The 12,760-nt window shown below is 55.6% G+C and overlaps 1 protein-coding gene across 2 annotated transcripts in view; it reads left to right on the forward strand.

The window, feature by feature from the left end:
• GRIK4 (glutamate ionotropic receptor kainate type subunit 4) overlaps positions 1-12,760 on the forward strand; it is a 431,580-nt gene that overhangs the window by 311,851 nt on the left and 106,969 nt on the right. For both annotated transcript variants that reach the window (XM_043579641.1, XM_043579642.1), the window contains exons 9-10: positions 2,208-2,369; positions 12,367-12,519. In XM_043579641.1, the coding sequence (XP_043435576.1) occupies positions 2,208-2,369; positions 12,367-12,519 (315 nt within the window). The remainder of the gene's footprint in view (positions 1-2,207; positions 2,370-12,366; positions 12,520-12,760) is intronic.

The following is a 12,760-nucleotide window of genomic DNA, read 5'->3' on the forward strand; positions in this document are numbered from 1 at the left end:
CAGGCTAGACTCTGGGCACGGGAGATCAGGCCTGTGGCCTTGGCAGTGGCTCTAGATGTGAGGGGACAGGCCAGGGGCCTGGAGGAGCTAAGTCTTAAGGAAGGGAGTCTGCCTGAAGGAAAGCAATGTTTCTGCCCAGCCGGAAAGTAAGCCCCAGGCACCTCCCATCTGTCATGTCAGGCAGAGTGGCCGATGGGTTAGTCCTGGGGTCCGTAACTACTGTGTGCCCATGGAGTGTGGAGCCGTGTGTGAGGTACTCAGAGCGAACGTGTGACGAATGTGACTTCAGTGGGTGAAAGTGACCTGACTTGCGTTCGGAGAATTCTTCCAGGAGCAGGATTGGTGAGCTAAACCAATCCACACCCTCTTGCCTGGTTTCCTTGCCTAGAGCCTTAGACGTCCTGGACGCTGAGCTCAGCCCTGCCTGAGGAGGGCGATTCTTCTCCCTCTGACACAGACTAGCCTTGATGGGACTCTTGCCCGCAGGTTCTAGCTTGCTGAGGGATCGGCTGGCTCCGGCCCAGGGATTGCAAGAGGGCCACGGGTCCTGGGAGAATTCCCTTGAGTTTCTGAACGTCACTGCTGCGGATGGGGTTTCTCTGACTGCCTCTTCTAAAGTAGCAGCCCCGCCCCCACTACGGCCTCCCATAGATGACCAAAATTATATCTATTTATTTACGGGCTTACAATCTGCCTCTTCCATTAGCCCACAGGCTGCTTGAGGGCAAGACACGTGTCTCTCTTGTTCGTATCTTCTGTACCCAGAACATCCTTTGTGCCTGTGTCTAGCTCACGATAAACACTTGAATGTCTGTTAAATGAATGGAAAAAAATATAATAACAAGTGAAGGGCACAACCCTCCGTGCAGACCAGCAGGTTGAGATTCTTCCACAGCAAACTTGGTTTGGCCACTCTTCTGTTGACAGTCCCCTGGGGTCCCATCACCTACAGGAAAAAGCCCCTGTGCTCTGGCCTCTGCTGACCTCTCCGGCCTTATTTCTCACCATCCCCCACGCCCCTGCATCCCACGTGCTCACCCAGTGACTCCCAGACATCGGTGTGCAAACAGCCTTGGCACCTGCTAAAAACGTAGACTCCTGGGCCTCAGCTCAGGTGATTCAGATGGTGTTGGGTGGGGCCCAGGGATTGTCACTTTTTTTTTCTTTACCGTTACCCGGGAGGGGTGCCTGGGTGGCTCAGTCAGTTAAGCATCTGACTTCAGCTCAGGTCACGATCTCACAGTTCGTGGGTTCGAGCCCCGCGTCGGGCATAGTGCTGACAGCGCACAGCCTGGCACCTGCTTCAGATTCTGTGTCTCCCCCTCTCTCTCTGCCCTTCCCCCGCTCACACTCCGTGTCTCTCTCCTTCAAAAAATAAACAAACATGAAAAAAAAAAAATTAAAATAAATAGTTACCCGCGAGACCGGGGCACCTGGGTGGCTCAGCTGGTTAAGCATCCAACTCTTGATTTCCGCTCGGGTCATGATCTCATGGTTCGCGAGTTCGAGCCCCACATCATCGCCCTCTGTGCTGACAGCACTGGGCCTGCCTGGGATTTTCTGTCTCCCCCCGCTGCTCATGCTCTCTCTCGCTCGATTTCAAAACTAAATAAATAAACAAACCGAAAAAAAAGACAGCCGGGAGAATTCCGATGGCAGGTGCTCTGGAGACCACACTTTGAGGAGCCATGCCCTGTCAAAGTACCTCGCAGGCAGCTGGCTGGGGTAGGGGCGGGGGGGGGTCACACTTCCTCACTTCCATGCCTTTGTATCACGGCCACTTCTGTGTGGCATCGCTTTTGCCCGTCTACATTCCCCACCCAGAAAATGCCTCTGCCTCCTTCAAGACTCAGCTCAGGGGTCGCGTCTTCTTTGGACACAGCCCTGCTTCCACCAGGCACGTTAGTTTTGTTGTTTTCTCTCCTCTCTCCGTACAGCACGTGTCGCACTCACCTCTCTTAGAGATCACTCCGCTTTTTTCGCTTCTTTTCTCCTCCCCTCCCTCAACACCGCGAGCCCTCTGAGAACAACCCGTGGTTGTCTCTGGACCCTGAGTACCGAGCAGGGTGCCCACCCGCAAGTGTCCGTTGGACCAGAAGTCCTTCTGGTCCCCCAGATGTGCCCCCCAGATGCGCCCCAGCCAAGTGCGTCCCCACACCTCTTCCCTGGCTAACCTAACCCTCTTCTCTGACCGCCCGGTCTTCCAGGAGTTCTCGCTCCAGAGAATGGACAGCCTCGTGGATGATCGTGTCAACATCCTGGGATTTTCCATTTTCAACCAGTCGCATGCTTTCTTCCAAGAGTTTGCCCAGAGCCTCAACCAGTCCTGGCAGGAGAACTGTGACCACGTGCCCTTCACTGGCCCTGCGGTAAGTACCTGCCGGAGCCCCCGCTACCCCCGGTGCCCCTTCACCTGCACACACACACACTCCCTTCTAGGGCCCACCCGGCCCCACCCAGCTCAAAGAGAGGTGTGTACGGGTGCTGGGAAGTGGTTACGAGAGAGGTTTGACGGGGATGAGCTGTAAACGGAGAGCTTGGTGGAGGGGAGCAGGCCGACCGCCCTGCAGGGCCACGGAGCCGTCGTTTAGTGATGTCTGCGCGTCCCCTATGGCCAGACTCCCGGCCGTGCTGTTGCTGGGGCCTGCCTGAGTTTAGGATCCAAGAATCCTCGGACTGTGGGCACCTGGGTGGCTCAGTCGGTTAGGCGGCTGACTCTTGACTTTGACTCACGTCATGGTCTCGTGGTTTGTGAGATCGAGCCCCATGTCAGGCTCTTTGCTGACAGTGTGGAAGCTGCGTGGGATTCTCTCTCTCCCTCTCTCTCTGCCCCTCCCCTGATCGTGGGCGCTCGCTCTCTCTCAATAAATAAACATGAAAAAAAAAAAAGAATCCTCTGAGTGGAAGGCACTTTTAGTTCATCTGCTTCCTCATTTTTCAATAAAGGAAACTGAAGCCCAGACTGGGAATGGGGGCAAGGGTGGGGCCGTGGAGGTCTTGTTCAAAGTCTAACGCCAGGGCTTTTGCAGGGCAAAATTCGATTCGGAGACTCCCGATTCCGGGTCCACGGTTCTCTCCATCACACTGGACCACCGCCCTGAGTAGGTCCTCATCCGGGGAGGCTTCCTTTATGCCCTCACCCACGCTCTTCCTCTCTGTACTCCCTTCCCCTACGGTGTATGCGATGGAAGGGAAGTCGTCCCTGGCATACTCCGCTGGGTTTGATGTCCTTACTCTGTGAGGACAGGTCAAGTATGTGTGCTTGTGTCCGTCTGGTAAAAGGCAAGTTCTCAGGGGACTGGGATCGCCTGGCTTTCTAGGTCCCGTCCCAGCCGTGTGACATGTCAGCCCCGCGAAGCCCCATAAGACAGCTCAGGTGATGCTCACGTGACTTTCTGAAGGAGCCGCCGTCAGTATCTCCACTTTGCAGCTGATGAAACTGAGGCCCAGAAAGGTTAAGTGAACGGCCCAGGGCCACACGGCTAGTGAACAAAGGAACTAGCATCAGAACCCAGTTCAGAGTTTTACCTCCTCGGCCATCTTACCTCTTTCTAGGGCCATCATTCTCTCGCCTGTGTCAGTCGGCCTGGCGAAGTGAAAGTAGTTAGTGGGTATTTGTCATATGAGTGAGTGAGTGAGGCAGGTGGAACAGTGAGCTAGAGATAGAAAGAACCGGAAAAGAAGTAGGCCTGAGAGGTGCAGGGGAATTGGGCACCCCACTGGAACGGGACATTCTGTGGCTTTTAAAATGGGAGCCATATGGGGCACCTGGGTGTCACAGTCAGTTGAGCATCCAACTCTTGATTTCGGCTCAGGTCATGATCTCACGGTTTGTGGGATCGAGCCCCATGTTGGGCTCTATGCTGACAGCATGGAGCCTGCTTGGGATTCTGTCTGTCCATCTCTCCCTCCCTCTCTCTCTCTCTCTGCCCCTCCCCCACTTGTGCACATACTCTCTCTCTGAAAATAAGTAAAAAATATAAAAAAAACATGTAAAAAATAGGGGCACGCCTGCCTCTGATACACGTCCGGGGCAAGGACATTTCTGAACATCTGCACAATGGACACCTAAGTGGTTGGCCAAGGCGGTCATCCAGTGGTAGACTTGCCGAAGGCAGGGGCATGGACAGAGTGACCTCCCAGCAAACATTGTACTTCTTTGATTGCATAGCCTGGTAGAAATCTTAGGGAGGAAGAAGTAACTAAAGGGTCAGAGCTCATGCAAAGCTCAGGGGGCTTTGATCAAGGAGCCAGGTGGGAGAAGGGCACTTGAGAACTGAGTTTCAGGAAAGGCTTAAGGAGCACATCCCAACAACGTATTTTAGACCCAAAAGAAGTGAGAATCCGTAGAAAGGAGTTGGCAGGGGTGAAGCATCTGAAGAAGGGGGATTCTCACTGCCAGTAGATGCGTTAGGGACAGCGCGGGATGTCTTCAAGCACAGTGTCACGGTAGGACCAGGTGCATCCCTCCCAGCCGGATGCAGGCCTGTCTTCCCGGTCCTGCCACCGTGGCTCTGGTATTTGAATGAGGCTGGCGGACCGGAAAGACTCACAGCAGAACATCAGGAAAGGAAACTGCTGCCTGCTCTCCAACCCAGGCTGTCCCACATTTGGCATCTGGCCCTCGTGAAATAAAAGTTCCGTGTGACGTATTTCCAGTTACTCTCTGAGGGTCTCAGCCCTTCCATCAGCACTCACGTTGACCACAAGCAGGCAGGCGAGAGGCCTTCCCTGGGACCCAGTGGGAGGGCTTGTAAGGACCCAACGAGGAAGCCAGCCCCGTGCCTCTCACGGGTCTCTAGGGCTGGCCGTGCTCACACGTGCCGAAGAGAGCACTGGCCTCGGAGGCACAGGATCTGGATTTAAATACCAGCCTTGCCGTTTTCTTGCTCTGTGATCTTGGGTCACGGTTTTGTAACGCTTCGGGGCCTCAGATTCTTCTTCATCTGTAATTTGGGGCTGATTATGCTAGACCACTTTAGGAGATTCTCGGGAAGATAAAATGGGCTATAATGCTGTCTTCAAGTGACAGTTATTCAATGAATGGGCTTATTCAACATGCTATCTGCCAGCCACTGGGATAGGCATTAGTAAATACATCAGGTAGCTTTTGCTAGAAATGCTGTGTAACGACCAGCCCCTAAATCTCACTAAGCATGTAACGCGAAGCATTTGTGCCGCTCGTGTATCGGAGCACCTGGGGGGAGGGGGGGGGAGGGATTAGCTCCGGATTCCTAATCTGGCTGGGGATCAGCTCGTCTAAACAACTCATTCAGTGAATCCGGGCTAGGGCAGTTCTGCTCCACATTATCTCTCCTGCTTCCCCTGGCCCAGCAGGGAAGCCAGCCTGGCATAGTCTCGTGGTAGTGGTGGCAGGACAGTAACAGATCAAGTGGTAACACACCAGACCTCTTAATCAGTTTCCCAGAATGTCCCCTGAGAGGGATGCTGCTCCCCCTGTGGAAGCAGAGTGAAGCCCCTCACTTCGGCCCGGAATGATCAGGGAGGGCATCCCAGAGGAGGAGGAAGCCAAGCCCGCCCTGCTGCTCACTCAGTGTGTGAGACGCTGTGCCGGGTGGTGCCGGGGCCGCGTGTCCTGTCACATGGAAGCAACCCTCCTGACTTCACTTTTCTCCTTCCCAATCCCAGTCTCAGACCTCCCGAAGCCTCAGCACCTTATGTTCCTCAAGAATGTTGGGGGGCATTCAGGGAGGGGGCGTCTCCAGAGGCTCCCTCCATGCTGGGGGGCGGAGAACAAGAGGTCAAGCCTATTTCAGAGGGGAGGTGTGAGGAGCTTAAGGGCAAGCCTGAGACCTAGCCCCGGTCACCAGGAGGGGACAGCCGGTCCTGGGTCCCAGATTGTGGTTGTACCTCAGTCGGCTTTCTCTTGGCCAAACCCTGTGGTTTTCTTGCCAGCAAAATCGGGACATGTGTTCTTTCCAGCTTAGGGGACCGGGGCGCTCCCTTCCGTGTGTTTCATCCGTGCACAGAGCTGAAGGCTACGGCAGCACTTCCCACGAAAGTATCCCACCCCCACCTCTTTTTCCTCCTTACGACATCCCAATAGCCAGCGAGAGTGGTCACACACCCCTCCGTGGCAAATGAGGAAACTGAGGCACGGAAGAGTGAGATTAGAGCCTAAGTCTGCCTCTCGGTGCCAGGAGCCTTGCACCCATGGTCTCTGTGCAACCCCTCCCTCCCCCCAGAGAGGGAAGGGAAAGTGTCACAGAAACGCCTCACCTGGAAGAATGTGGAAAGAAAGGGTGAACAGCTTCAAACAGCAACAAATCCTTCTCAAGGATTCTCACTTAGCAACTGCCTTTTGAAAAGCGGTGCTTCCTCCTGTCTCTTTGGGGGCTGAAATTCCCAGCACAAACAGCCCAGCCCTTTCATTTGCCGGGGAGCTGGAAGGCGAGAAGTAATCATGTTCCAGGAAGGCACAGGCTGGTTCTGTCTCCCCTTCGAGCTTTCTAAAAAGGCTGCAGCCAGCAATTCCACGGGGACCTGCTCTCTGCTGCCTCCAGGGCCCTCTTCTTTCCCCCCTTCTCCCCGCAACTCTTCCCTTCCCCCGCTTGACATCCCCCATGACTCCTTTCCCTCCCTTTCTCTTCCGCCGCCTCCCCTGCGCCCCACGTGCCTTCTGCACTCGCCGCATTTCCGAGCTGCTGGACGCAGGGGTTCAAGCTGAGTGTGGCCACCCGGGCCCGGGTGGCACCACCAGCTGGCTGACCGCAAGCCACACCCGTGCCCCCTGCCCAACACTGTGCAAGCCGCAGGCGGGAGAGCCGAGGATAGAGACACAGAACCGCCACTTCCCCACGCCGGCCCCATTAATCACGCTGCAAAGAACAAAAATCGCAGAAAATCATTGAAATTACAGATGGCTAGGTTAAGTAATTAGAATTTAGGCTCCAACAGATGTTTGTCATTAAGTGTTTATTTCATTGAATAAAACCCAGATTGTACGGACTACTCGATGAGATTTTAATGGTTCCTGTCCTGGTCTGATATTGAGGGGCAGAGATTAAGCTGCAGAGGTTCAGAGACAAACGGGTATCCAAGAGAATGGGCATCGGGGGAGGGGAGGGTTACAGGTGTGTGCTTGGGAGATACTCTTAGTTTTTCCTTCAGGGGAAGGGGAAGAAACTCAAGCCACAACTCCCTGAGTCGGATTGATTCATCTTAATTTGTACTAAGCCTTTCACTCCCCTAAACAATTTACAAACGGCTCAAAAGAAAATAACAATGAAGAACCAAATAAAAATATTAAAAAGCAAGAGCATCGAGAGTTCCTTGCCAAGCACCATTTTGGTGCCAAGAAAGAGGAGAGGATTTTAAACAAGGATTGAGCCGTTTGGGGGATTTAATATTTAGAAGACACAGGGACAGGGGAGAGCCGAGACAAGACAAGAGAGACACGCTCACGTATGGGGCACGGAAGCCACAGGAAGAGGCCGGGCGGTGGAGGGAAGGGTGGTGAATGGGGTGGAAGAGAGAAGGAGCGAAGACAGAGGGGACTGGGGCCTCAGAGTGGAGCATTGGACAGAGTGCTATTTTGGTACCAGAGCCGCTTGTCCCCCAACCGCAATCCCAAATGCTTGCCAGAGCTAAATTAGTGAATAATAGCAGAGGGAGGAAACAAGCAGAAGAGCAGCGAGCTGCTTGGGGATGGAGATCTGCGGCGCGATGGGACAGTTGACGAGGCAGACATTACAGGCTGTCGCGCCGGAGGTGAAATGGGCTGAGTGGAGGAGATTGGCATCTGGGGGCAGATGAGCAGGAGGAGTTCAGGATGGGCGGCCGGGGCTCAGAGCAGCCGCTGGAAGATCCAGGTGAGAGACCAGGGCGGGCTGCCAGGAGCCTGCGAGAGAGGGGCGGTCTGGTTCCGTACGGAGCGCCCTGAGGAGACGGGAATCTGGAGGGATGGTGTTCGGGGCTTGGGAGGTCTTCAGCTCAGATCGGCCCAGGCTGAGCCGCGGAGAGGACCGTGAAGCCCCGAGCGCCCTGGGGACTGTCACCGTGTCGCCTCTCTGAAGGAAGTATGCAGATGGAGAGGAGACAGGAGCCTTGAGGCTGACCCTCCCACCGGCCCCCGCCCCCAGCATCCCCCTCTGGGGTGTCATTACTAGAAGCCCTGGAAGAATCTTGAAGGCCCCAGAGACGTCAAGGAACACGGCAAACAGCCACACGCCAGTCTCCCGGCATCCGGATCGTTTGCTAATAAGAGGACATCAGCCAAGAAAACCGCATCCCAGACGAGTGGGAACAACAGCAAGCATGTGGCAGGAAGGAGCGTGGGGCCTGGTGGGAGGGTGTGAGAAATGGCGTGGTGAGCTGCGTCTGCCGGTCTATGGGGACTGGGGTCTCTCGGGAACCAGCATGCCGCCTCCTGAGAAGAAGGGCCTCTGGAGGGGTGTGGCCCAGGCCTCTCTGGGAGGCCTGGGGCAGCTGTGTCCTGGGAGGAGGGGTATCCCTGTGGCCTCGGCACTGGTTAAAGTACATCCAGCTTCCAGCAAGGAGAATCCTGTATTAAATTGCCTTATGCAGAGAAAGGAAATGTGTCACCTCAAGTCACAGCACGTCGAGAGTCGAGACTCGGGACTGATGTGTTTGGAAATCGGGTTTCCTTCCGTTCCCCTTGGTGTCAACTCCATCCTCAGGCTGGAGCTAGGCCGGCTGCTATCGGCCCAGGCATCACGTCCCAACACAGTCATGCCCAGTGGAGGAAGAAGGGCTGCCTCTGTCAGAGACAGGAAGCTCTTCTGAGGAGGGACCTCTTGCTCTGGGCCTCAGTTCATGTCTCCTTGGACAGAATTGGGCCACTTTCCCGGTCCTGAATCTTATTCGTAGGGGGATGGGATGACTCTTGGACCATTCAGCGTCACTGGAGGGCTGGGGCTGGGTCAGCCATGCCTGAAGCACATGGCTGCTTGGGGGATGGAGCGTCCCGCGACAAAATGGGGGTTCTGATAGGAAAAAGGGGAGAAGGGCGCTATCTAAGCAACCGATAGTAACCTCCCACTGCCCCTCTGTCCTGCTTATAAGTCCTGTCCCAACAGAATTTCCAGATGGCTCTTAATGGAGAGGCTAGCCTGAAAACAAACAACCCATCAGAACAGGAGGCGCAGTGGGTGATGGCCGAACCCAGGACAAGAGAGAGGCCTGCCCACTCTCCTTCCCTGCCGACTCTCTGGCCCGAGAGTCTCTCCTGTCTGCTGTTGAGAAGGTGACCACATCTAGAAGATGGCCCATGTAGTCCCGTGAGGCCGGGCACAAGAATAAATCTGACAGAGTGAGGATTCAGCACCAGCTTCTCAAGAGGAGACCGAGGGTGGGGGTGGGGGGGGTGGGGGTGGCAGGGAGCAGGGTGGAAAGACCATGCTGCAGACACAGGAGGAAAAACCAGACTGAGGAGAGGATCCCGGGCATCTGGTCCTGGTCCTGCCACTGCCTTGCTTGGTGACTTTGGGCAGGAGATGGTTTCTTTGAGCCTCGGTTTTGTCATCGGTTAAAGGAGAGGTTGGACTATTTGATTTCTAGGATCCTTTCCAACCTAACAGGCTGAGATTTTGAGACTTTGCGGACGGAGAGATTAGCTGGGAGACAAAGGAGAAGGCGGGACAGAAATTAGCCGACCGTACCATTTAAAGAGCCAAACAGAAGGGTCTAGGGGCCAATGTCAGTAGGGGTAGCCAACCCCCCCCTCACCTCGGGTCAACGTTTGTCTAAGCTGGAAGGGGAGCGTCTGTGGCATTGATCATTTCCATATGCCCTCTTGGCAAGGAAATGTGCGAGGTCCATTAATAAAGGAGCCACATGGGCGCAGGGGAAAATGAATTATGTGCAAAGGACAAGGACAGTTGTAGGCTTGCTGCGAAGCCTCAAGTGCCAGCAGGTGACCCTCGAATCCATGAAGAAGGAGCTGAGCTGCAGAGGGGAAGGGCAGCGGCTAGAGGAGAGAGAGCGGAAGGTGACCGGTGGGAGGGACTCGGGGGAGGTGGCTGGTCCCCAGGACTGCAGAGGATTCTATTGGTCCTGGCCACAGGGTGCTTTGGGACCAGGGGACAGAAAAGATGGCACTGAGAGGGAAGAAGGCCCAGTGCAGACACCGGGGACCCGGTGCTGCTGCCTGTGTGGATGTCTCAGAGGAGAATGGGAGATGTTGAGGTCTACAGTGCTGCCAGATGGTAGGAGCTGAATAAATGTGGGAAGAAAGAAAAGAAGGGGGGGGGGGCTAAGAAGGGGGAGGAATGAATCCACGCGCGAGGCAGTTTTGCGGTACAAGTGAGCTTGGATCAGGGCAGAGAAACTCTATTGGGCTGTTCTCCCCTGTTAATTGCCTTTTAGAAAGATTATCCCGAGTCAGCCTCCCCAGCTGCCGTCACAGGCAGGTAGCAGAAGTGCAAAGGGAATAAGTCATTCTTCCCAGCCTGTTTCCTGCCTCGCAGCTCCCCGTTCTTGCTACTCCCCATAGCCTTCGTTCAGCCAGCACCTGCTTCCTCAGCTGACACCTGCTCGCACCTGGGGGTGCGCGGCCCCCGCCCTCAGGAACGGTGGCACCTGACCTTTGCAGTTTGCAGAGCACCTTGCGGATCTGTGAGGCAGGATGCTGCCAGTCGTTTACAGAAACCGCTGTTCTCTCCAAGGTTCCACAGCGTGTTTGGGATCGCTCAGCACCTGCGCGAGGGCTGGGATCCAGACTCTGGGTTTAGTCTTCCCGCTTTCAAGCTCTTTCTCCTGCACCTCCGGCCTCAAGATGCTTACACTCTGTCTTGAGAGCTTGAAAAAGATCCTAGCGGTCCCAAGGTGGCCTCCCTGCCCCCCCCCCTCTCGGAGGGGTGTCCCTCCCAGGGTCTAGCCAGGTAGGAGGAGGCTGTAAGAAGTCACAGCAGGGGACCGTCCAGGGGGACAGTATTGAATTGCCCATGGCAATGTCGCTCTTCAGTGGAGGGGCTTGCTTGGTAATCGGATGGTGTGTGGGCTTCCGGACCCCAATCTCACTGCTCCCCCGGGGCCTCCCCTCAGGGCTCCTGTATGGTTTGACGCTATCATCATTTACTCCCTGTAGGTTATTCTTGTCAGGGACACTGTGTGCACAGCATGGTGTCATTGCCTCCTGAGAGGGCCCACCCCTCAAGGACGGGCATCTTCTGTTTTTCTGCACCTCCCCAAAGCTGCGGACATCCAAGTGAACTCATTGAGTAGTGCTCTGGCTGAGTCTTGTGGGCAGATTTCACTCCCAAGCTTCATTCAGTTCAAGAAACATGTCTTGGGGGGTCCTACCACATACCATGTCCTGGTGCTAGATGCTGTGAGGGATACAGAGTTATGAGCTCGGTTGGTCCTGCCCGAAGAGCTTGCAATTTAATAGGGAGATGATAATATGAACAGACTGCACTAGCTTCTTCCTCCGGCTCTAATTCCCTCTGCAGCGCGACCCCTGTCTGCATTTCTGGTTTATTGCTTCTTCCCCTCCCACCACTCCCCCCGCCCCAAGCGCACACCACACTCTCCACCTCTCCATTTTCTGGAGTGCCTTTCTCCCTTTCCCAGCCGCTCCCCCTCCCAGATCCAATGACAGCCCTACCAAAATCCTTCAGCGCTCAGTTCCAACGCCGTGTCCTCCGAGAAACGTTTTCTTCATCACCCCACGGGATCCTCCTCTATGGACCCCACAGACCTTTGTGCGCCCCCTCACTCAGTTTCACGTGACTCTTATTTGGGTCCCGCCTCCCCACACGCCTCCTCCATCCTGCTGTAATCTGTCACAAGAATAGGGTCCTACTCATCTTCGGGCTTTGAACTCAACCCTGTGCTTCAACAGTACCCGTTACACGGAGTAGCACAAAGTAGACTGAGGGTAGGATGGTATCTCCAGGAAGAAAGGACATCGTGGGGTCTTCTAGGGGTCAGGGACCTTCCGCTGAGTGTCGTGGCACGGGCATATCCGAACGTAGTGTCCCGGTTCCTTCCCTGTCCTGAGGTAGGCAGCTCCATCCCCTTCTTGGGGATTCTGAGAGCAATGGAAGTTGCTACACCCCTGGAGCGGAGAGAGAAAGGGATAGCCTTGAAATCGTTCGGGGTCCAAAGGGATAGCTTGATGATCTAATCCCAGAGAAGCCTTTGCCACCCCTGTCTGCCTTGGGCAAGCACCTGGACTCGTAGGTGAAGAGCAGAGCGGGTCCAGACACAGGAGGTGAGCCAAGGGCGACAAAGAAGTGCCCTTATTTCTTCTGTTTCTCTTTTCCTTTGTCTTCCTCTCCTCTTTTCTTCCTCCTTTCCCTTCCCTCCCCCTCCCCCTTTACACCCATCCCTTCCTCTCTCTCTCTGCCCCCCCCCCCCGGCCCGCTGTCCGCCCTCTCCCAGCTCTCCTCGGCCCTGCTGTTTGACGCCGTCTATGCTGTGGTGACTGCGGTGCAGGAGCTGAACCGGAGCCAGGAGATCGGCGTGAAGCCCCTGTCCTGCGGCTCGGCCCAGATCTGGCAGCACGGCACGAGCCTCATGAACTACCTACGCATGGTGAGGGGCGTCCGGGGCCCTGCAGGGCGTTGGGGGGGATCCCCTGTTCGAGGCCCTGCTCCTCCGGGCCTCCGCCGTACATCACAGTCCCAGATACGACAGCCATCTGCGGTGACCCTGTTCGGGGCACCGCGGATCACATTTGTCCTCTGATCCCGGAAGTCCCACCCAGGGGGCCGGGCTTGGTGCTGCGCTGCCCATGTGTCCTCTAGCGGGATGGAAATGGATCTCTAGCCCACGA

This window comes from Prionailurus bengalensis, chromosome D1 (genome assembly GCF_016509475.1).
Source record: "Prionailurus bengalensis isolate Pbe53 chromosome D1, Fcat_Pben_1.1_paternal_pri, whole genome shotgun sequence".
Lineage (NCBI taxonomy): Eukaryota > Metazoa > Chordata > Mammalia > Carnivora > Felidae > Prionailurus > Prionailurus bengalensis.